Source organism: Biomphalaria glabrata, chromosome 1 (assembly GCF_947242115.1).
Source record: "Biomphalaria glabrata chromosome 1, xgBioGlab47.1, whole genome shotgun sequence".
NCBI lineage: Eukaryota > Metazoa > Mollusca > Gastropoda > Planorbidae > Biomphalaria > Biomphalaria glabrata.
Genome location: NC_074711.1, coordinates 64,417,067 through 64,443,316, shown reverse-complemented (window position 1 = coordinate 64,443,316; position 26,250 = coordinate 64,417,067). Strand labels below are relative to the sequence as shown.

Genomic DNA, 26,250 nt, shown 5'->3' with positions numbered 1-26,250 from the left:
ACGTTCGTTCTCAAGATGCCGGGCAGGCGATATCTCTTCAGTACGGCTTCGACAGGACGGTTTTCTTCCCTTCGCCAAACTGTAGCCCTCTCAATACCGAAATACAGGCTTCAGTACGCTGCCCCAACGTATGGGCGTTTACAAATTACAAATGTAGATCTAGATCTATATTTCGTTACCTCCTAGGTCTACGAGTCCAGGGTCTCACTGGCTTTCCTTCGCCGACGTGGCTGTATAATCAGGGTCTAGCTGCAGACTAGGCCGATGACGTTAACTTCTGCCTCCTCCTAACAGAGGGCTTCTATCCTTCTGAACGTTGATGCCAGTGAGCTCCGAGTCTGGGGTCGCCACGTTGTTAAGACCTCTGCGCGGTGTTGATTCTTGACAATCTGTCTAGTGTAGATCTGACTGTAGGTAACGCTGAACTCAACACTTCAGTAACACCGGCGAAAGGCCGAAACAATCAAATATGTAGTCGACGCTGATATGTTGTTCTAACAATATGTTTAATACTCAAAAGGGAATCGTCCGATGTCAATAATGTCGTACTCAAGTCTACTACTTTACAATAAGCGTCCTCCTTCTAGCGTCGTTTAGAGCGTTCTTATTTTTAAAGATCTGTCACGTCACTTGTCGCTAATTAAAACTTTACCCTATTCCCGAAACAAATAACTAATTCCTAACTACTTCCTAATCATGTCATAACACTATGTGTCTGTCTGTCTGGCTGTCTGTCTATGTGTCTGTCTGTCTGTCTGTCTGCCTATGTGTCTGTCTGTCTATGTGTCTGTCTGTCTGGCTGTCTGTCTATGTGTCTGTCTGTCTGGCTGTCTGTCTATGTGTCTGTCTATGTGTCTGTCTGTCTATGTGTCTGTCTGTCTGGTAAAAAGTGAATACGTTTACGTACACGTTATTCCTCCCCTCCCCCCTCCCATTCTTGAATCAAGTTGAAACTTTGCACAATTATTCATTGGCATAGACAAGACATGAATCAATAACAACAACAACAACAAAACAAAAAAACTACAACAATTAGTCAGTTAATTACTTGTAATTAATTATTTTGTTTAATATCAACAAGGGAAATTAATAGTTCAGTATTCACAAACAGCTAAATATGTAGGGTTTCGTCCCCTTAGATAATGAACACACGGATCAAGTTTAGACATTTATCAATAATTTTTGGTACCTAACGAAACATAAATCAATTTAAAAAGTAACTAATTAACTAATCAATTGATGGTAAATAATTCTTTTAATTTGATATCGAATAAGGGAAATAACTTCTACATTATCAGAGATATAGTTTGTAGGCGCGAGGTTTTTTCCCTAAGATAAGCTTTTTTTTTAAACATGCGCAGTGTGCTTGGTCCAATCTTTCAATCTTTTTTTGTGTGTGTGGGGGGTGGGGTGAAGGTTTCCGTGCACCCTTTAGGCGCTCATCTATGCTCAGGTCGAGTTTTGAGCTCGAGCTCCCTTGTTAGGTATCTAAGAGTTATGTCTCTCTGCCACACATTGCACAAAATAACTCAATAGCTCCTGCCCACCTCCATCCAAAATTTAAAGATACCATGCTAGCTAGCCCTAACCAATACATTATTTCATTATTTGAAGGGGTTCTCAATCAGCCATCCCGCAACTTGCCTAAATGACCCCCACATACGTTAGAAAGTATTTTTATAATTTTTCTGGTCAACAAAGAAAAAAACCCCACAACAATCAATTTGTGGACATAACCAACCAAATGTGTCCGCCAGCCACCAGGTAAACACAGACTACTGGTCGTACATACTTTCAAGTTTCATCAACACATTTTCCAAAGTCCAAAACCAAATGTCAAAGCCCACCCCCTCCCATCCTATCATTAAGTCCTGCTCCCCCCCCCCCCACCCTCCACACAGAGTCATCGAGCTCATTAGCTGTTCCCCTACCACCAATTTTGTGAGGATTAAGGCTATAAATATGTTTGGAAGAGGGACCTGTTGCACTACAGTGCAGGGCAGTTAACATAATGACTTTATGGATATGTTCCACTGATAACTTCTTCGTGACTTTGTTCCATAGGAATCTGATCAATAAATGATGTAGAGTCGCTGGTTGAACCCACACCGGATGTTATCTACCCCAACCGTCCTTGTCAATGTTTCTGATATAAATATTTTTAACTTGACGTTTCTAATAAGAAGGTAAGTTGTATTGTTTTGAACTGATTAGAAACTGACTATTTTAAATGTAATTAAAAATCGTCATTGCAATGACGCAATAAAACAATAAGACTTTATTAAAGGTCTGCGAAATTCTAATATAAAATTATTTAAGAAATTGGTGGTGATATTAAACGCTCCTCCCCACCACAGATCTGCATAAAGTTGCTGTCAAAAAATATCTAAAGACCTACTACTGTTATCAAAAATATCTTTACTTCTAATCATGAAAAATAATTCTTTATGAATATAGTAGTGATTTAGATGGAGATATAGTAAGTTGTCAGGATAGAGTCTGCGCTCAATATTTAGATGGTTAGATATGACGTAAAAATGTTGCATTGTAAAGACGTTATTTGGTGCTTAATATGCAGACACAGCAGTAAAATAAGTAAAGTTCCCCTTTCAGACCTTGTGATCTATAGGAAAGATGATGTAGGCCTAAAGGTCATTTGATTCTGAGGAAGAAGTTAAGTTGTATTGTTTTGAACTCTGTTTCTGTGGCCTACCGTTAACGAGGGTGTCATGTGGCCAGCACAACGACCAGCCGCCTTTACTTTTCCTTAACTAATGTCAGGTAGCCATTAGAGCTGGGTGGACTCAGAGACGCCCAAATCATCACCAGGTTTCGAACCCGGCAACCCGGTTCAGAAGCCAAACGCTTTACCGCTCAGCCGACGAGCCTGCCACTTAAAAGTTACTCATATGTTTAAATAATGGCAACATTTAATAATACTACACAATTGCAATCTCAATTACAGAATAATAGACTGCAATGTTTTGAAAACTATTTTACTTTTCAACTAGAATAAAAACACTTTTATTTTCGTCCACTACATACTAAGGTATCAATCTTTGTAATTGTGTTTTTTTCTCCCCAAGATATAAAAGCAGAATATGAACTAGAATGACAATGTTGTTGTTTTTAACCGACTTCTCTTTGTGAAAAGATCAGTCAACAACTTCATTAAGTGTTCTACTACTTTATGTGTACTTATTTATTGACGGATCTACACCAACACGGGGCGAGTTAGAGCAGCGTTTTATCTACGTCTCCTTATGAATAGTCATTTTGTAGTATCTAGTCAACATCAGTACAAGTTTTGTATTTGGAAGTTGCTGCTGAGCTTGGAAAGTTTTTGTTTTTCATTCATATTTAAATTTTCTGTCAGGTTTCCCATCAAGACGAGTGTTTGTCGAACCAGTGTAGGACCTCGTCTAAACTTTATGCGCTTGTTTGTGATGGGGGGTGTACCAGTAAAAAAAATCACCTCATAACAAGAGATGAGTTCTGTCGGGGGCTACAGTTTATAGTATCCACAAAGACAACATTTTGACATATAAGGTAGTTATAAAAGGGGTTGAAAAGGGTGGGCCTATTTAAATTTGGGATTTTTAAAAATATAGTGCTAAGAAACAAAAAGAAATGTTCTTATTATATTGTCTACAGTTTCATTTATGGGTGTCGGTGTTTAAATAGAGAGAGAGTGAGAGAGAAGAAGAAGAAAAAAGAGAGAAGAAGAAAAATAATACAGAGAAGAAAAAGAAGGAGAGAGAGAGAGAGTGAAAGAAAGAAGCAATCGCGAAAGAGAAAGAGCGTACATAAGAGATATAATAAAAGAGAAAAGGGAGATATGAAGAAAGAGAGAGAGAGAGAGAAAGAGAGAAAGAGAGAGAGAGAGAGAGAGAGAGAGAGAGAAAGAGAGAGAGCGAGAGACAGAAAGAAAGGAAAAAAAAAGAAAATATAAAGTCAAAATAGAGAAATAGTAGAGTCAAGCCATTTAATGAATCATTCATCGATAAATTATTTAGATTATGAGTTGAATTAAAAAAAAATTGTTGTACAACACGGTGTACCTACGCAACACGTGACTTGAACCAACACTATACATATAGGCCTACACCCCCCCCCCTTTCCCCACTCCTCTCCCCTTCACCATCTTTGTGCTTAGCAGTAGCTCGTGTTCCTTTAGTGAATGGCTTGAGCCAAGTTTGTTACCACTGACCTATAACGCTAAGTTGACTTGTTTACTTCACAGGTTGAGACAAATGAGTATCGTATCCTCGGTGCTTGTCCGCTGGTCTCTACCAACCAATGCAGCCCTGTACACTCGTTTACACGCCCCCCTTCCAAAACATAAACTCACATCCAATCACATTCACACAAACACACACACATGCACATACACAACCACAGGAACAACATATCAGGTTGTCTGACGACACAAAGCCAACGATATTTTTTTCTCTTTGTTTTTCGCTTCGACTTCGTCCTGACATGGACACGGGCAAGTATCATTGTGCCAGGTCCAAGCTGTCAAAAACAACTCACTTTGCTTATCTTTTAGTGGACCAGTACAAAAACCAGGATACTGCTGCCAGGCCTCAAACACCGTTCACTCCCGCTGTTCCTGTTGTGTTTCGAACCCCACCCCGAAATTCTCCCACATGTGGATGTGGAAGCTCCCGGATGTGGACGTTCGCGGCTGTTTTGGTGTTTTGCGGCTACGTTCATTCTGTCAGTGTTGTTAAGTCAAGGTGTTGACGATGTGGCTGAGATTGGTTTCACCTCCATAAACCTAAAAGGTTAAAAATGTTTCTTAAACAAGACAAAGAAAAAACAGAAGGGAAAGCTAACAAATACATACACACACTCCAATATAGACTGTAACGTAATCATGTTAACGTTGGTTCCATGCTTCCCTCCTGACAAAATATATTTTTCTTCCATCCTAGAACTCTATTGACTCGGCTTGTGGGGAAGGTGACAGTCGTTGGGGTCTCAATGTTGTTTCTTCCTAAACTTCAAGTGTTCTCGCTCTTCTGTTATTCTTGGGTAGACATTCAGTATGTCTACGATTGCATTATTACCATCTGGGGAGGCGCTCAATGGGAGAACCACAATCCCACACCAGGACGTAAAAAATGTTGTTTTGAAGAGCCACAATGTCATTGTTTTCCGACGTCTATCCCAGCGTACATTAAGTGAATAATTGTGAGTAATTAATATTTATGTAAGACTTCTGATATGGTTTGAGAAGTGCAGACATGTCCTGGACATTTAACCTTCGTAGTGCCCCGCCACATCGTCCTCAAACATACAACTACACATTCGAAAACCTTTTCACCATCATCTCTGAACTAGGATAAAATAAGATAAATGTATTGGTCCAAACAAATAGAAATACAATTGAACTACATCATCCACCGCATCATTACTACTATAACAATAACACTAGAGAGGTAAACATTAACAACATTCGCAAACGAAACACAAGCACACACACACGCACACACACAACCAGTGCTTTATGAATTAGACTTCTATCATTCTATGTACTTCTATCTACTTCTATGTACTTCTATGTACTTCTTGGTGATAAAGAATGACCTTAAAAACTTCTGACTGAAAGTGGAAAAAAGGAGTTTTAAAATTCTTTCTGTTACAGCGTTAATAGAAAGGGAGACGACCACTTCGGTTTGATGGATGATCTGAACACCTTGATGTCATCCTTTCTAGATTATCTTTAATTAAAGCTCCTTTCAAATTGTTTTATTTTTTTTTTGTTTCTCCAAAGTTTTGATTTCTCGAAATAGTTTCGTTTTTGTATTTACATTAACATTCATTCAACAAGAAATTTTCTTGGAAATTTACTATAAAACGTCATTTTATTTTACATGTTGAATAAACAACAACAACTGGTATATAATATATATATTAATGCAGGAGTAATATATAATAATAATGTATCCAGAATGATCATGCTTCTGGCTACAGAAACTAAGCAACATTTGTCATTGGTGTTCGGGTGAATTATAGACTAGCAACAGTAACTGGGTGTACAGTATGACATTCGCCTGTAGAGCTTAAAAACATAAAATACCTTTTTTTTTTTTTTTACTTGGTTCTAAAAATGGTTTTAATGTCTGTGAATACAACATGTATGATTACTTGTAACACCAAAAGAGCGCCCTCTACAAAGTTCATATTTAGCTGTTGTACTTATTTCGAGTACGATGCAATGAATGTGGATCAAAATTTTATTTTTTTTATTTAGATTGTGAGCTATAAACGTGACAGGCGTACGACTTGCAAAAATTGAATAATAGACCTTAATGAAACTGTGCGCGGTCAAAAGGTCATATGAAGAATTACGTCATGGCTATTATCTCACGAGTCACGTTGAGTTCCACTTTTTATGTACAACGTCTGCTGCAGGGACAGTGACGTCACGCCCTTATACTTTTTTACAAAAGTTTCTTCCTCTCGCGCTCACATTAGCCTAGATTGTGTTCGGAAACTGTCCACTACTTACCTGGTGGTATTTTTGTTTTCTTTGCGTCGTGTCAAATAAATCTCAGCAGGTGTACGTTCATGAATAAAATAGTCTCAAGTGTACAATTGAAAAACATTGCGAGGGGTTATCAACAATAAACTCGTGACTTTCAGTAGTTACTTGTAAGTGTTGACTTCTCCGCTACGAACTGACTACACAATTTGTCACGTATTTTTTTTCCAAGCAGTTATTTGTTAAACGCTTGCACCGCCAGTAGTACGTGTGACGTGCCTGAAGGTTGATATGACGCCGAGAGTCCTTTTACTTACCTGTAGTAGATCTGTGAAAACCATTCTTACGTAGTGTTTCACTATAAAACCTACAGGGTCAACGCCCTTGGCAGATTTTATTTAAAAAAAAAAAGAAAGCTTACAGTTCAGCTGCAAAAAAGCTGGCTAGAATAATAATAATTTAATTTGAAATAGTATTTACCATATCATGAATGATTTTAACCAACAATTGACTAACAGCTTATTCTGGCCTTTCATCGAGCTTGGAAATCAGGTTTTGAAAACTGAAATGAATGAAGTACAATGATCTTTCTGTTCCACCTCAGGCCGAGTATTTTACCCAAACTATTCAAGTCTTGATTAATGCAATAAACACAAACACAATATTCCTCGTGTATAGGACTTTTAAAAAAAATAGTATTAATCGGGGTTGACGTTCTGGCTGTAGTCCTGAAGTACTAAGATGGTAAAGAAAACCTTCTCCTCTGATTTTTGACACAAAGTTGTGTATCTAGCAGTATTAGTATTTCTTACTGTTTTTATTTTTATTTTTTATTAATTTTTTTTGTTTTGAAAATCAAATTTTCAAACATAAAAATTGTGTTTACTATTCCAAGAAAACTTATACTTCGTTTAGAATTGTGCTTGCTGACACTTTAACTGTGAAAGTTGGACCAGTTGTGAAAAGGGGAGGTAAAAAAGGGGTATCTTGGTCAATGCTTACATGATTGTTTTTTTTTTAAATGCATAAAAAAAGTTCACTCAAAGCTCAATAGTCCCCAAGAGGACTAATTCAACCTATACCATCACATCTGTCAAGTACGATTTTTTCCCTTGTTCAAGATACTAAACAAAATAATATATTACCAATAGTTAATGAATTAATTGGTATTTTTTTTTATTATTCTTGTGTTGTCAGGTAAAAGAAATAGTTGTGCACAATTTCAGCTTGATCCAAGATTTTGTGTGGGGAAAATAACTTTTTACCATACAGATAGAGTGAGTTGATATAAGCTTAGTAAAAATAGTTTGAGCCCAATCAGTTCATTATTTTAATAAGACATACAACAGCTTCCATTAAACAGAAATTTAATTTCAAATCCAATCCCTCCTCCTTTATGTCACTTCCGGACCTTGCGACCGCTATATGTGACGTTTTTTCCCCCAAATGACGCCTCTGACTTCTCTCCCCCACCCTAGCATTCTTACAAGCTCTTCCTGAAGCCTTTTTTTACCTGTAGTCTTTGTAGTCCTTATCTAAGTATACATTACTTTTTATATTAGCCCATCTTGGGGAACTTGGAAAATCCAATTTGACGTAACCTAATTCATCATCACTGCCATGAACTTTTCTCTTTATCTGCTCTGTGACCTATTTCAAAAGGCACAATTTAACAAACCTTTATTTACCTATAAAGGCCGCCATGTCTTCCTGTTACACAAATTTGCGTTCGAAGAGTTTTTTTTAAAGCTAATAAACATGTCACATAAACATTTCTTCGCCCTCCTTTGACTCTGGGGCTACATGGAGGACTGTGAGCATGATCCACCACATCTTTCCATCCAATCTGATTCCTTCCTCTTTCATGTCTAGACTAGTTTTGTCGTTCCTTTGTCTCTGCGTCATATAGATATCTAAACCGTTTTCTTGTGTTTTTTTTTTAAAGCCTTTCCCCTTTGGGATTTAGGTCATAAGCCAGCTTCACCCTTTTTGAAACTCTCTCTAGTTACACTTACTATTGAAGTCAAGGTTTTTATTTGATATATAAATCATTCTCTAGTAGTGTAATACAGTTGGTTTGTTTCGTATTCATGGTTCGTATCTTTCCGAGGTTTCTATAGTATAATAGTCTTCAATAATTTAAATTTGATAACAAAGCAATAGGTGAAAAATTACTAGCTCATAATTTATAACTAAGTGATAGCCAAGTGATAACTAATTGAATTCTTTGAAATGCACTTTTTTCTTATTTATCAAAAGGACGAAAGATGCACACACACACACACACACGCAGACACACACACGTAAGGCAATTTTGCCAAACACAAGTAACCTAAGTATTACATGTCTAATTTGACTCTGAATGTCAAGTAATTTATTCGATGGCAAATAATTTGTCTAAAAGTAAAAGAATGTATCTACGAAGAAAATTAATGTCTTCTGACACTTAGAAATTAGTTGTTTTTTTAAAAAGGACATTAAGCAGTTTTTTTTTTACCTGTACAAGTTAAATCGAAGCGTGGAATTGTTGAAATAGCTGTACCGTAGGCTTGTTTGTTAACTGGTTTCTGATTTACTTTCTAATTAATTAACATTTCTAAGAAGTATTGTTAAGTTCAGCACTAGGTATTAGGTATTAGGATGCGTATAATCACGTGCTAAGTCACATATTAGTCTTAATTAGAGATTTCAACTTTTTTTTTTTTTCGGTCCGTCCGTCCGTTAGTCGTCTGTCACGTTTAGATCTAAAAGAAAGAAAAAATAAGAGATATTGAAAATCTGATTTCATCTTGTTTTGTGACTTGTAAAGTTGAGGTGTAACGGCTACTTTTTGTCTCCCAAAAGCGAACATTTTAATTTGTAAATTAAATCTAGATATATATTTCATGTAGAAATATAAGCAAAGGTAAACAATAAACTGAAAACAACATTTACAAATAAAATTACAACTTAAAAAAAAATAAAGTGTATATTAAGTGTTTTTGAATTAATTATTTTAAATCAATCATGTAATTAGTTTTTAATAGATCTAGACCAGCGGTTCTCCTCACCCGTTTTAGCTCGGCGATCCTTTTTACAATTTCCCACCATATGGCGACCCCCAACCGTAAAATTATTTTCATTCACAAGCGTAATTAACTGTGCTTTTGATGATTTTATAGAATTGGATCCTAATTATTGTTACGAATGAACAGTGACAGGTAGAGGTCACTATGTGTGACCCCGGCGAGATGACACAGCACCGAGTGTTATCTGGAATCTATGCATGTAAACAAAGTCAGGATGGGACGTGCCTCACGTGTTGTTCCAGAGGACGAACATATTTACGAAGGGGGGCATTGTGACAAATGAACAGTGACAGTTAGAGGTCACTACGTGTGACCTCGGCGAGATGACACTGCAGCAGGCATCCTCTGGAATCGACATGTATAAACAACAACAGGATGTGATGTTTCCTCCCATGTTGTTCCAGTGGGTACTAGCAGTGTTTTTGCAACAATAGACAAGCGATTAGGGACTCTTTATAAACCAGAGAGTTCATGTGAAAAGAGTCAGTACAGTCGTCGATACTGTTCTCTACTGTGCGAGACAGTAGAAGAGAGTGGACTTGAGCCCCATGTTACAGTGACGAATTGTTATAGTTATAATTCAATAAAGTTATATAAAGCTGAAAGTTGAGTCGTCAAGTTCTTTGCAGTGTTTCTTTTATTTGTGTGCCTAGTACATTTAGCCAGAAAAACAGAAATACGTAACAATTGGTGTCAGAAGTGGGATGTTTTCTGGCTGAAATGTCTTCGAGGAAACTACTTAACCAGCTGTTGGTCAAAGAATTAAGGCAAGAACTTCGTGAGAGAGGTCTGCAGCTCAATGGTAACAAAGAAACACTAACAGAACGCCTAAGACAGGCCCTTATTGAGGAAGATCAAGATCCAGATGAATACATATTTGAATTAAACCCAGATATGACAGAGATCCTGTGTAACATGCAGGGCCAGATGGACTTAATGAAGGAGAGCTTCAAGAAAATAAACGCCATGAATGAAAAAGTAAATGAACAGATGAGCTCTATGAACGAGAAGATTGACCAGAGAGTCAACACTGTGGAAAAAGAAATGGAAGAGATAAGGACTCATGTCCAAGAACAACTGAGTAAGGAACGGGGTACTAGAACAAAAACATTAGTGCCCGAAATCTCTGGGAAGATAAAGCCGCCTGTGTTTGATGGATCCATCTCATGGACTGTTTACAAAAGACAGTTTGAGGCAGCGGCCAAGGTTAATAACTGGAACACTGAAGAAGAGAAAGCGACTGCTCTGGTGTTAGCTTTAAGAGGGAAGGCAGCAGAACTGCTTCAGTCAATAACAAATCAACAAGATTACGCTGCCATTGTTAAGGCTATGGAGCTCCGTTACGGAGACGAACATTTACAAGAAGTTTATAGAGTTCAGTTGAAAACCCGACAACAACGCTCCGGTGAAACCTTGCAAGAGCTAGAGGCGGACATAGAACGTCTTGCTCATTTGGCATATCCAACAGCAGCACAAGACTTTCTGGACGTCATTATCACTGATGCATTCATTGATGCTATTCGAGATCCAGAACTGAAGAAGGCAATAAGAATCAGTGGTAAGCGCAAATCCAGCGAAGCTCTGGTCTACGCACTCTCCTATGAAGCCGCCAAAGACGCCTCTAAGAATATCCATCATGGGCGTATGCTGGAAGTCCAAGAAGAAGATCTTACACAACTTCTCAGAAGGGTAACTGAAGTGCTAGAAGAACGCAGACCAAATAAGAAGCAAGAAGGACAGAATAGAACCAGTGTACGTTGTTGGAATTGTGGAGAACCTGGCCATCTACAAAGGAACTGCACGAGAAGATTTCCCCGACAAACAGAGTATCAGCACAGACCGGAGACAGATGCAAGGTCAGGTGCTCATGTCTACCAGGGAAACTAACTTTCGCCGGTTTTATGGGGCAAAAATCGGCGATCAAGAACATGACAGCCCCTGCAACTATAATTCCAGTCGCTGTGTTAGGGAAGAATAAAAGTCTGTACATCAATGGTAGAATTGGATCTCGAAATTACCGTTTTCTTCTAGATACTGGTGCCTCACGTTCAGTCATTCGTCCAGACATTGTCAAAAAGAACGAAATCAAGAGAGTGAACTCTTACTCCTTGAAGACGGCCAGTGGAGAAATGATGCCTATACATGGACTGACAAATATAAACTTTGAGCTCGGGCATCAGTCATTTATACATGAATTTCTGATCGCTAACATTACGGATGACTGTATTATTGGGCTCGATTTTATGCAGAAATGTGAATTCTCTCTGAACATCGGAGGTGGTACTTTGAAATGTGGTGATGTTGAGATTCCCTTGCTCGGGGATGAAGATGAAGAGAATGGTCAAATAAGAAGAATCCTTTTAACAGAAGATACAAGTTTGCCAGCTCAGTCTGAAGCAATTATCTGGGGAAAGTTAGAGCATGGTCAAACTGCAACGATGACGGCGATAGTGGAAGGCATTGAAAAAGACAACAGCGGAATGGCAGTAGGAAAAACATTGGTCCTTGTCGGAAAAGATCAAAAGGTGCCTGTCAGAATCATGAACCTCGGCCTACAGGAGAGACATCTAGAGAAAGACAGCCCCATCGCAATATGTAATACTCTTGACCTGATCAGAAACTGTAATAATGATATCACGATCGTTAATTCCACCAAACCTTTCAATCCACAAATTACCAAGCTCCTGACAGAAATGAAAGTGAATTTATCAGATGAGCAGTACAGCAAAGCGGAACAGTTGATCATTGAGTTTGAAGATATTCTGCCATCTGATGAAACAGACTGCGGACGGACAAACATGGTACAACATCGAATAGACACTGGAAACACCAGACCGATTCGACAGCCACCACGTCGCTTGCCGCTAGCAAAGCAACAAGAAGCTATGGACATGATAGAGGGCATGACGCAGCAAGGAATCATTGAGCCCTCAAATAGTCCTTGGTGTTCGCCTATTGTCTTAGTAAAGAAGAAGGATGGATCTATGCGATTTTGTGTAGATTACAGAGCTCTGAATGAAGTCACACATAAAGATAGTTATCCACTTCCTAGAATCGACGATACTTTGGACACGCTTGCAGGGTCCCAGGTATTTTCTACTCTCGACCTAAAGAGTGGGTATTGGCAAGTTGAAATGCATCCCAATGATAGAGAGAAAACCGCCTTCTCTGCTGGCAATGGCCTCTGGCAATTTACTGTGATGCCATTCGGTCTCTGCAACGCACCAGCCACCTTTGAACGATTGATGGAGAGGGTTTTACGAGGACTTCATTGGACTACATGCCTTGTTTACCTTGATGACATTATTGTCATTGGCAAAACGTTTGAAGAGCTCCTTGCAAATCTGAAGGAAGTATTTCAACGGATAAGAAGTGCGGGAATGAGACTCAGCCCAAAGAAGTGTTCCTTATTCAGGAAAAACGTTAAGTACCTTGGTCACATTGTGTCAAATGACGGAGTCAGCACTGACCCTGACAAAGTTGAGGCAGTGAAACGATGGCCTACGCCAAGTAATATCCATGAGCTGAGAAGTTTCTTGGGACTCTGTACATACTACCGACGTTTCGTGCCAAATTTCTCAAACATCTGTAAGGTCCTTCATCAACTGACAGAGCAAAAGAGGCCATTTATTTGGACATCTGAATGTCAAGAAGCTTTCGAGAGGCTGAAAAACACACTATCCTCATCACCAGTATTGGCCTACCCCATTCCAGGGAAGACATTCATACTCGACACAGATGCAAGCAACACTGGAATAGGCGCAGTCTTGTCCCAAAAGGTGGATGAAACTGAACGAGTCATCGCATACTTCAGTCGAAGCCTATCGAGAGCTGAAAGGAACTACTGTGTGACGAGACGTGAATTGCTGGCTGCTGTGGATGCAATAAAACATTTCCACAAGTACCTATACGGGCAGAAATTTATCTTAAGGTCAGATCACGCAGCTCTGCAATGGTTGCTTTCGTTTAAGAGCCCTGAAGGTCAGGTGGCAAGGTGGATCGAACGTCTTCAAACCTATGAATTTGAAACTAAGCACCGAAAAGGGCAAATTCACCAGAATGCTGATGCACTGTCTCGACGACCCTGCAAAGCAGAATGTAAGCACTGCAAGAAGGCTGAAGAAAAGGAGGTAGCTGTCAATTGTCTTCGGCTCGGAGTAGATGTTTCCGGACCCTGGTGTGATAAAAGGATTCGAGAGGACCAAATGCAAGATGAAGATCTGGCTCCCATTCTTCTATGGAAAGAAGATGGACAACGGCCAGATTGGAAAGACATCTCTGAGAAGGGTCTAGCCACCAAGGCGTACTGGGATCAGTGGGACTCGCTGACGTTGGTCAATGGTGTCATCAAAAGAGTTTGGGAATCTGCTGATGGAACATCCAATCGCCTTCAGCTGATGTTACCGAAGGTGAGCGTTGCTGAAGTACTGAAAGAGATGCATAATGGCGCTAGCGGATCTCATCTTGGTGTCAATAAGACTCTGGAAAAAGTTCGTCAGCGGTTCTACTGGTTCAGATATAGAGAGGATGTAGAGGAATGGTGTCGAAGGTGCGACATATGTGCGGCAGCAAAAGGCCCTCGACGCAAAACTAGGGGTCTTTTGCAACAGTATAATGTTGGTGTTCCATTCGAAAGGATCGCAATAGATGTAGCAGGCCCATTTCCTGAAACCAAGAAAGGAAACAAATACATCTTGGTAGTCATGGACTATTTCAGCAAATGGCCAGAAGCTTATGCCATACCAAATCAAGAAGCTATCACAGTGGCCGAAACACTCGTGGATAACTGGATCAGTCGCTTTGGTGTACCTAATGAGTTGCACTCTGACCAGGGCAGGAACTTCGAGTCCAAAGTTTTCCAGGAGATGTGCAAGACACTTGGCATCGAAAAGACTCACACGACAGCTCTCCACCCGCAATCTGATGGAATGGTGGAGCGATTCAACAGAACCCTAGAACAACATCTGTCTAAGGTTACTGATGACCGACAAGACGACTGGGACACCCATATCCCCATGTTCCTCATGTCATACAGAGGATCCGTTCATAGCACCACAGGATATACCCCAGCGAAGATGTTATTTGGTCGTGAGCTTCGTCTACCATGTGATCTGTTATTTGGGATTCCGAGAGATACGCCAGTGTCTTCAACTGAATATGTCACCAATCTCCGAAGACGATTGGAGAATGCTCATGTATTGGCCCGCAGAAACATCAAGACCAACAGTGACCTGATGAAAACGAGGTATGACAAACGGGCCAATACGTCGGGGTTCCATGAGAATGATCTAGTGTGGCTCTATAACCCACAGAGACGAAAAGGCAGATCCCCGAAACTCCAAAGAGACTGGGAAGGTCCATACCGTGTCGTAAAAAGAATAAACGACGTGGTCTACCGGATACAGAAAAGTCCACGGTCCAAGCTGAAGGTTGTCCACGTTGACCGACTCCGTCAGTACCGTGGTGAAATAGAATCTGTTCGGGACGAACAGATCTAAGAAGGGGGCAGTGTTACGAATGAACAGTGACAGGTAGAGGTCACTATGTGTGACCCCGGCGAGATGACACAGCACCGAGTGTTATCTGGAATCTATGCATGTAAACAAAGTCAGGATGGGACGTGCCTCACGTGTTGTTCCAGAGGACGAACAGATTTACGAAGGGGGGCATTGTGACAAATGAACAGTGACAGTTAGAGGTCACTACGTGTGACCTCGGCGAGATGACACTGCAGCAGGCATCCTCTGGAATCGACATGTATAAACAACAACAGGATGTGATGTTTCCTCCCATGTTGTTCCAGAGGGTACTAGCAGTGTTTTTGCAACAATAGACAAGCGATTAGGGACTCTTTATAAACCAGAGAGTTCATGTGAAAAGAGTCAGTACAGTCGTCGATACTGTTCTCTACTGTGCGAGACAGTAGAAGAGAGTGGACTTGAGCCCCATGTTACAGTGACGAATTGTTATAGTTATAATTCAATAAAGTTATATAAAGCTGAAAGTTGAGTCGTCAAGTTCTTTGCAGTGTTTCTTTTATTTGTGTGCCTAGTACATTTAGCCAGAAAAACAGAAATACGTAACATTATAATAAAATTACAACTCAATGAAATTTCTATCCTTGACTTGCAATAGAAATAGAAAAGCGCAATGGCCATACTTTGGTTTAAACATGCTCAATGCGCTATGGCCCAATAATTTGTGTGGAATAGTTTGGAAGGGGGAGTATCTGGGGGGGGGGGGTATTTGGGGGTATCTTGGAGAAGGCTTCTGTGCTGACTTTTCAAAAGCAATTAAAGAAAAAAAAAGTTGCTTGAGTCTGAATTCGAACTCGAGGCCTCAAGCCTCCATGATAGAAGGTCGACGCGCTAGCCATTGAGCTAGCCAATTACTTATAAAAAATATAAGGTTTTAAATTTATGTTAATTTAGCCGAAGACCTATTCTCTTCTCTTGGCTTCTCTCTCTTTAGCTAGGTACTCTCTCTCTCTCTCTCTCTTTTTCCATCTATCTATCTATCTATCTATCTATCTATCTATCTATCTATCTATCTATCTATCTATCTATCTATCTATCTATCAATCTATCAATCAATCTATCTATCTTTTTTTGTAAAAAAAATAGTGCCGGTACTCATTGATTAGTTGCCGGTACTGAGTGATTGATTGCCTAACTTTTAACTACTAATAAATTAATAATATACGTTAAAATATAAGAAAAGTAATAATCCCCCCACATACAAAAAAGATGCCGGTACGCCGTACCGGTGCGTACAGTCACAAAAAAGCCCTTTATATAAATATATATATATATATATATATACAATTACGACTAATTGATAAAATAATTGGTCGATTTTAATTTGATTTTAACTTGAAAACAAACCAAGCTAGCTATTATCGATAATGATATTTCTGACTAATATTACTTGTAACTTTTTTTTTCCAAAAAGAGAAATCAGCTAGTTTTTTTACGATCTAAACGAGACTTGCCAAGGGACACGACACAAAACTAATTGCAACTTTTAAAATATTTTTTATATTTTAACCGCTTAAAAAACAGTCTATTTGCGACTAACATATATAGCCCCCTGTGTACACGGAAGACACGCCACTGCACAAATCTCTGTGTAATAAATTTTGGACCTTAAGAAATGACGATCTCCGCTTCTACAAACTCTAGTCAGACAATGTTACATTTGGTGCGGTTCGAAATACATATTCACATTGCTTTTGTATAGTAGTTTTAATTTGCCCCACCTAAAGAGTATTTTTGATCAAACCTGAGTAATGTCGTCCCCACTATTTTAATTTCCAGGCCAGCGCCTGCACGTTGGCGTTGTCTAACTAGAGAAACAAAAGTTTGTAAAGCTCTAATTCAGTGATGCCCAAAATACGGCCCGCGGGCCACATCCGGCCCGCGAAGTTATTCCATCCGGCCCGCAGAAACGACGGCACAAAGTGTAGAATATCCCCTCTGTAAGGGTTGATAAAGTTATTTTTACCTACGTTAGGGCCCTAACTTTTTCTCTGATGGATTGGTACCATGACCTTCAACATTGTGTTTATAAAATGGGACTAAATGTATAATCTAACAGGAAAAGTGAAATGATCTTTACTTTTTTGTGGAACATGATAATAAGCCAATGTATTTGATTTGTAAAGAAAGTGTGGTTGTTTAAAAAACAAACAAATAAATATGGCAGCATTCTTAATTTGAGTCGCGAATAAAATATTGTTAAACTACGCCTAGAGATCGAAGGATTGAATAGTTGCCAAAAAGAGATAAGAAAATAAGTCGGTGGTTAAACTGGATATAATGTTGCTCCCATTGTAAGTAGAGAATTGAAGCCATTTTTCTGAAGGCTAGATAAGAAGACAAACTTCAAACATCTCACTAATTAATGTAAGTACTAGATCCACGGGTTTCTAATAAAATAGTTTCAGTTCCATTTCATTACGTTTTTGTATCTTTTCGGTCATGTGGCCCGCGACACGAGTGTCGGAAATTAAAATGGCCCTCGGGTCGAATTAGGCTGGGCATCACTGCTCTAATTCATAGTCAAGCTAAAATATTTTAATGACATAGTCTGTTTATAGTTTAAAAAGAACCAACTTATCTCATCTTGGTAAATATGTCGTGAATGGCGTTTTTTTTTGTTATAACTGAGTACACAATGGGACAGAAGCCACTAACGAGTTTGTGTTTATTGACCGAGTACAATGAGTCTCAGAGACCACGTATTGATTGAGTACACTGACTCTCAGAGGCCACCTATTGACTAAGTAAACTGACTCTCAGAGGCCACTTATTACTTGAGTACACTGACTCTCAGAGGCCACTTATTGATTGAGTACACTGACTCTCAGAGGCCACATATTGCTTGAGTACAATGACTCTCAGGGCCACTTATTGATTGAGTACACTGACTCTCAGAGGCCACTTATTGCTTGAGTACAATGACTCTCAGAGGCCACTTATTGTTTGAGTACAATGACTGTCAGAGGCCACTTATTGATTGAGTGCGGACTCTCAGAGGCCACTTATTGATTGAGTACACTGACTCTCAGAGGCCACCTATTGACTAAGTAAACTGACTCTCAGAGGCCACTTATTGATTGAGTAGACTGACTCTCAGAGGCCACATATTGCTTGAGTACAATGACTCTCAGGGCCACTTATTGATTGAGTACACTGACTCTCAGAGGCCACTTATTGCTTGAGTACAATGACTCTCAGAGGCCACTTATTGCTTGAGTACAATGACTGTCAGAGGCCACTTATTGATTGAGTGCGGACTCTCAGAGGCCACTTATTGATTGAGTACACTGACTCTCAGAGGCCACCTATTGACTAAGTAAACTGACTCTCAGAGGCCACTTATTGCTTGAGTACACTGACTCTCAGAGGCCACTTATTGATTGAGTACACTGACTCTCAGAGGCCACATATTGCTTGAGTACAATGACTCTCAGGGCCACTTATTGATTGAGTACACTGACTCTCAGAGGCCACTTATTGCTTGAGTACAATGACTCTCAGAGGCCACTTATTGTTTGAGTACAATGACTGTCAGAGGCCACTTATTGATTGAGTGCGGACTCTCAGAGGCCACTTATTGATTGAGAACACTGACTCTCATAGGCCACTTATTGCTTGAGTACACTGACTCTCAGAGGCCACTTATTGACTAAGTACACTGACTCTCAGAGGCCACTTATTGATTGAGTAGACTGACTCTCAGAGGCCACTTATTGATTGAGTACACTGACTCTCAGAGGCCCCTTCTGACAAGAGTACAACGTATTTGTGTTCATTGACTGAGTACAATGAGTCTCAGAGGCCTCTCACTAAGCTGTGTCTAATTTCACCTTACTTTGAGGCTGCCTTCAAGTATGTTTTGTTCTATTTCCTTTTTTGTTTCTTACGATTTCATGTTGGACTCACTCCCTACACGCCCTACGCTGGAGGCATGGCATGAATGAATGATACAATCTTTGCGATGATTGAACCAATCTAAGTACCGCCAATTCATGAATCCCTTACTTCAGTTTTGTTCCAAAGAGCCAAACTATGATTTAAATCATCAAATTATTTTTTTTTCCACTCTAGTCGTTAGACATAGAAACAGAAATCTCGGCACATAATCTAAAGAGGTCAGTTTCAAGCAGACGACATTAATTGACAGGACGGCCATGTTTTCTTGTTGTCTGTTTCTCATTTACGCCTTAACTTTTGTTTTGTTTTGTGATGGTTGTGAATCCTGTCAGTTGTGCTTCTCGTGGTGACTTGAAACGTCGATATGTAACACGTAGGTGGTACTACATCTCTATAGTAACATTCCTAAAGCAGTGGTCGTGAACTATAAATAGAAGTGTTTAACAACTCAATTGAGTCATTGGTGACCATTGTGACATAGAAAGTCTGCGTAGATTACCATTAATTGTAAGAGTTAGATTGTATAAGATCTAGATACACTGTTTTTATTATATTTAGTCTTTTAATTTGGTCAGTGTTATTTTTTTTTAAATCTATGCATTGAATAGATTTACTATCTATATTTTTTTAGGTTAAGTGATCATTTTATTGTTTTATTGTTAGTCCTGGTGGAGGGAGGATTGAAAAAGAACAGTTACCTTTAGCTAACCTAGTTTTCAAAACGAGGCAAATAAAGGTTTTCTTGCAAACGACTATTCAGACTTGTCACGCGTATTGACGACAGTAAACAGTAAAGCTTTTATTTTTGTAGTTTCCATTGTAGCATTGTCGTCAGCCCAATATAATTCAATTATAACAGCATAACAAGGGTTTTTCTTTTCCACACAAATCGAATGAGCATTTTAGTCTCAAAATAAGACTTAACTCTAAACTCCTAGAAGTGCGTGCGACTGATTTATAATTGTTGTCTTCATTTTTGTTTTATGGAATTCATTGAGATCTACTTACAGCCTTTTTCTAAAACATGTTTGGGTCTTACAGATTAGTGTGGTTGTAATTTAAGCTTGGTTGTTAAGTCGTTCAAGTATTTTCGTTAAATAGAAATGAGGGGATTTTATTTTATTTGAGGGGGGGGGGTTAGAGCGGTGAAATGGATGATTTTGAATATTTGAAGTTCAAACTCATATTTTGTAAAGATATACTTCTTATTTTAGAAATGTTCACAACAGGTGTAGGCTGAGCTGAGTGGTAGAATACTTGGCTGTGAATTCAATGATCTCAGGTTCAATTTAGAAGAGATAGAGTATGTTATAAAAACTGTCTAAAAGTGAAAATGAAATGGGCACTAGATGTTAATAAGAGCTTTGACTTCTCTTTACTATGCATTTAAAATAGCAGGTTTTACAACGAGTTGATACAGATGCCCATGTGCATTTGAGAGCGGTATGTGCAGACTTAAGACTTAGAGATTTGTGCATGATATTCGTCTTTCTGAACCACCTACTTTCAAGTATCACAATGTTTGTTTAAGTTAATGCTGCATCAAATGTCTCAAAAATTTATTTTTTTTCTTCAGAACTGACCTAAGGATATACTACAGCGATTCATAGTATTTACAGACTTTTAATAGTTTCTGAACCAAAATGAGACCGTCGATCATTAAAGACCCAGGGGAAACAAAGATCGCAGATCTGAGTGAAATGAACACTTCCGGGTCACGGGTTCATTGTTCATTAGGTTTGGAGGGTATCCAAACTTCTCGGCACAATTCTCTGTCTTCTCTGCAGCTTTGTGAACAACTGTGCGACATACTTCCTCTGTCTGAACATAGCCGCCTGACGTTTCCAAAGGATGACAAGATCATTCAAACTGATAACTATGTTGGTTCTAATAGTTTATTTAAAGCTAAGGCCTTTGAAGACTTGGGGATTGAGTCTATATATGAAAACGAGGACTATTTCTTTAATGGCAATATTTATGAAGATATAAATTGTACAACAAAACATCTGGACAGGGGAGACTCGTCTTTGAGTAGAACTATGACCTGCTACTCGGAAAGACTTCCTTGTGTTTCTCAAATTAAGTCCCTTCCTCTGTGTGTTCAACAAACCACTCCGCCGGATTCCGGAGTTTGCAGCGAGTCGACCTCTACTTTAACACAAATGAACAATACTAGTGACTGTGATAGCTACTGCAATTCAGACGACGCCGTTTCAGAGAAAATTAGTGCTTTACTAAACAATCCTCAAGAACAGGCTTTAACAGCTAGAATACAATCAGATGAAATCCTTTGTTCCAATTGTGAATGTGTCTCCTGTAACAGTCTAAACACAGAACTTGCATGTACCTCGCATAACGTGACAACGTGTACAGAAAATATCAGTCCAGAACCTGACCAAAGAACTAGTACCAGCACCACAGTTTCTGGCACTGATGAGTTGCTACTACATGTGGTGGCAAAGCTTGCCTCTCGTCAAAACTGTCTCAGAGAGAAGGAGAACCCACAATCAAACGGCGTGAGCGAACAGCCGAGGAAGTCAGACAAAGACTCCAGTAAGAGAAACAAATACACAAAACTGAAACGTTCTCGAGGTGTTCCCAAAGAGTCTTTCCTTTCCAAGTACACTTCCTGCCGGTGGGTTCTTGCTTACATGTGTTTTATGGGACGCTTCGTACAGACTGCTCTTCGTCAGTGCATGGGCGTTGCTGTTCTGGGGATGACGATGAGGAGGACATTCTTAGTGGAGGAAATGTACAACGCCACCATGGACACTACGACCCCGACTAATTGGTCAGAGACCTACAACGAATCTATTGATTCATACAATCAAACGTTTGAGGCTTACAATCAAAGGGAAGTTCTGATCAACAAAACCTATACGGTAAGCAACAACTTAAGATTCAATATTAAGAATGTTCCAAAATGTAGGCTTGATCTGATCAATCTGCCTTGGCTAAATTTTGTTTACTTGGTTCATTTACAGTAAGAAAGACAAAACGATCTTATGGATCCTTACTGTCAATGAACATAGTAAAAAAAAGTTGACATTGAGAAAAGAGCTAGAAAGAGAAATGTTGGGGCCATGTAAAAAGACAAAAACAAAAGATGCGAAGATAAAGATAAGAAGATAGGAAGATGTAAGATAAGAAGATAGGAAGATGTAAGATAAGGAGATTTGGATATAATAGTGAGACAGTGAGAGATATAGTGAGATAGATAGGAAGAGGTGAACGATGAAGAAGAGAACTTAGCTCGGCCAGTTTTCAAACTGACTTATTTAATTATTATTTTTTAATTGTAGAAAAGCTATAAAGTGTTTAAAAAATAGCAATCTAAAGTCTTCAGTTATGAAATATTTTATTATGGATTTTAGATAAAAAGTTTGCGCAAGTCTTAGGTATTTAGATTCGTTCCCATTAAAAAATTGTTATAGTCATGGTCTTTTTTTGTTCATGAGAACAAGGCTAATACATTACTTACTGTTACTGTTCTTTCTAAGAAAAACTTACTTTAAGATACTAACATTACTCAGCGGTTACGCTATTGTTTATTTAAGACGAAATACATTTTCCTTTGTTTTTGGACTTTCAATAAACAGGCCACATTATTTTCTTTCCTTCTCTATCTTTCTCTCCTTTTCTCTCTTCCTCTCTCTTTCTCTCTATTCCTTTTAGTTGCTTTTCTCTTCCAATTTCTCCCCTCTCCCCTCCTCTCTTTGTGGAACCTCTTTTTTTTTTTTTCATCCTGCTTGTCGTTATGTTCTCTGACATAGACTTTTGACCTTAATCGGAACGACCCGTTTCACAACACTCCCCCCCCCCAAACACACACGCACGCAAATAGAAGTATCACTATAGTTTCCCCCCCCCCCCCCCCCCCCCGCCGACCACAAAGAGGTTCTAGGTATAATCTCTTGACTTTTCTTCGGCTTCTCAATTCAATATCAAAATATAAAACTATACTATATGTTGCCTTTCTGACGGACAGCTCCCCTCCCACATATTTTTTGGTCCATTTTAATTACAATGGCTTTATAGTATAGATGAAGCTTTTTAGGAAAATACCGAAAATTAAATACAGAGATTTAATAGTAAGCTTGTAGTTTTTTCGCGCATTGCGTCCTTCAGGCTGCGAATCTGTCAAAACCGTATTTTATCGAGCACTTAAGAGGTAAAAGGAACCTGTGCACGAAATTTCATGCGGATCCGGACCTCAGTTAATGAGATCTCTTGATACATAAATGGTATTTTGCGCTTCTATATTAAGTTACTCCGCCTTTGTGCTAAATATTGCAAGAAACTTTAAAATCAAAGGCCCAGGCTTATCAAATTCTGACGGAACATGTTCCAATAAGCAGATTATATCTTATATCTTCTATAAGATCTGTGCAAGTCAATGTAATGTAATTGTTGTTTTTCATGTTTGGTAAAGATGTATTTAAATAGGCTCAAAGAAATAGATACGGTCCCATGTTTCCGTGTCACAAAGAGTCAACATTCAATGAAGGAATACATTATACAGTGCTGAATACATTATACAGTGCTGAATACATTATACAGTGCTGAATACATTATACAGTGCTGAATACATTATATCAGATTATACATTGACTACACGGATGTTTTTTTCCTTTCTACTTCTGATTTTTGCTCTCTCTCTCCTTTCTCTCTCTCTCTCTCTCCTTTCTCTCTTTCTCCTTTTCTCTCCTTTCTCTCCTTTCTCTCTTTCTCATTTTCTCTACTGTTCCCTCCTTTCTCCTATTCTCTCTTTTCTCCCCTTTCTCTCTTTCTCCCCTTTCTCTCTTTCTCCTTTTCTCTCCTTTCTCTCTTTCTCATTTTCTCTACTGTTTCCTCCTTTCTCCTTTTCTCTCCTTTCTCTCTTTCTCCTTTTCTCTCCTTTCTCTCTTTCTCCTTTTCTCTCCTTTCTCTCTTTCTCCTTTTTTCTCCTTTCTCTCTTTCTCATTTTCTCTACTGTTCCCTCCTTTCTCCTTTTCTATCCTTTCTCTATTTCTCCATTTCGCTCTTTCTCATTTTCTCTCCTTTCTCTCTTTCTCCCTCTTTTCTCTCTTTCTCATTTTCTGTCCTTTCTCTCTTTCTCCTGTTCCCTCCTTTCTCATTTTCTGTCCTTTCTCTCTTTCTCCTGTTCCCTCCTTTCTCATTTTCTGTCCTTTCTCTCTTTCTCCTGTTCCCTCCTTTCTCATTTTCTCTCCTTTCTCTCTTTCTCCTTTTCTCTCTTTCTCCTTATTGGCACTTCTGTCACTCGTTTTCTGGAGTCTTTTTATTTCCTTTTTACTCGCTTTCTGTTTCTGACTTTCTCACTCACTCTCTCTCTCTCTCTCTCTTTCTTTCTGTCTTTCACTCTCTCTCTCTCTCCTTTACAACATCCTACGATTCCCATCTTTTTGTAGCCTTCTCATTTCTTTTTTTCTCTTTAAATCTCTTTTTCTTACCTTATTTTTTTAAAAATCTTTTCTGTCCATTAGCAGACTACATTCTGGTCATGTTGTAAATCTCTTCTGTCAAGGTGTTTTATAGATTGTGCCAGTTAGGTAAAAAAAATGACATCTAACTAACAGAACCAATTATTATGTTAGATAAAAAATTTCATTAAAGTAAATGTCCCAGTCTGCTAAAGAATTCGTTACGACAAATTATTGAATAAATTTCAGAGTTAAATAAAAAAAATTTGCAAAGTTCATGTTTATTAGTTACGATTATCTTATCTTCTTATCTTTTTTAAGATTATCTTATTCCTTAAATAAAAAAAAATACTATTATTACGCCCTAACGTTTCCACGTGTTAAGTTAATAGCGAGCATGTTAATTAATTAAAAACTTAAACTCTTAAGGCATTGATTTTCCTAATTTAAGCAAGGTGTTACATGCTTTCATGACACTTGGAAAAATAGTACTTATGTGACTTAGTCCTATCATACTGAATAGGAAATTATTATTGTCCGTGAAGGTTTACACAGACGTTTTCCCCAATGAGAATTTGGTCATGAAAGTCAGTCTTTTTTTTTTAAACAAATAACTATCATAGCAGCATGTATGATACGTAGAATATTATAACTGATTTTGCTATAGAGTCTAAAGGAAATGAGTTTAACAAAATCTCAGCCTAGTCACAGCTCTCAAGTAGGCTTATTGAGTTCTTATCTGCTTAGAATAGTCTCTTTTCAATTGATGTGTTCTATAACCTGTGAAGTTACGTCATCGTTATAGAAGACAAAACTTCATGAAGAGCCTCGGCAGATCTTTTTGTATGTGATTTTCTAACCATAAAGATGAAAAAAAAAATACAACGACAAGAAAATAAAAAAAAAATACTTCAAAAGACAACAAAAAACAAAAAAAGCTTATACGAAGAGTAGTGGTATCAATTAGTTTACGTTTGTCATTGATCTAGACCAACCACAATAAATCTGAGCGATTAGAAATATTTTTTACATTCTAACCATTCTGCTAGTGAGCTGTGTATGAAGATCGAAGATTGTATAATTATCTTTTTTTCCCCTTCAAACTTACTTTAAAGCGGCGACTAATTCAGCTTATACCACCACCTCAGTCAAGTACAATGTATTTCCCTTATTTCCCAAACCAAAAAAAAAATTACCAATAGTTAATTAACAAAGTGTATTTTCTTAATTGATTCTTGTGTTGTCAGGTGAAAAAAATATTGTGCAAATTTTACACCTTGATCCGAGATTGGGTGTCGGAGAAATAACGTGTACAAACCTTTTACCAAACAGAGTGAGTTGATATAAGCTTTGTAATCATATTTGTTTGTGGTCAACTCAGTCAAGAGTGCTCACCCCTAGGACATGAGAAAGGTCCAAGAACTAGTTTATTAACATCAACATAATTGAGATTGATGTTTTTTAATTGCTATTGCATAGCAAATCTTTCATGCTTTTAGCATGCTCAGAGCACTGTGCTCCAAACTTATTTCGTGGATCTCTGGGCTAGGTGCACAGCTCGAGCAGGGTTTCGAACTCGGGCCCCCTGTTATAGGTGGTCAAGCTGTGTAGGCCAGTCATCGCACAAATGTTTGTAAAAAATTGTAGGTATTGTTTTGTGAATTTATATGGAGTGTGTGTTCGTGTTTGTATTGGCTGATGTATTCTAATGTAACCATGAGTAAGATTATAGCACATAAGTTTTTAAAAGCGCGCTGAATAAAGGATAAAAGTCATTTGACCTAGAGGAAGAAATTGGAGAAGAGACCTGTGTTACGAGTTGTTGTTTTTTA

General features: G+C 38.5%; 1 protein-coding gene across 3 annotated transcripts in view; it reads left to right on the top strand.

Annotated features, from left to right (window-relative positions):
- The first annotated feature begins 1,999 nt into the window (after nucleotides 1-1,999).
- LOC106058751 (sialin-like) overlaps nucleotides 2,000-26,250 on the top strand; it is a 36,043-nt gene continuing 11,792 nt past the window's right edge. The window contains exons 1-2 of one of the 3 annotated variants that reach the window (XM_013216241.2): nucleotides 2,000-2,186; nucleotides 20,575-21,880. In XM_013216241.2, coding sequence (XP_013071695.2) covers nucleotides 20,642-21,880 — 1,239 coding nt within the window. In that variant the 5' untranslated portion in view covers nucleotides 2,000-2,186; nucleotides 20,575-20,641. The other 2 variants (XM_056007866.1, XM_056007857.1) reach the window with 2 other exon arrangements.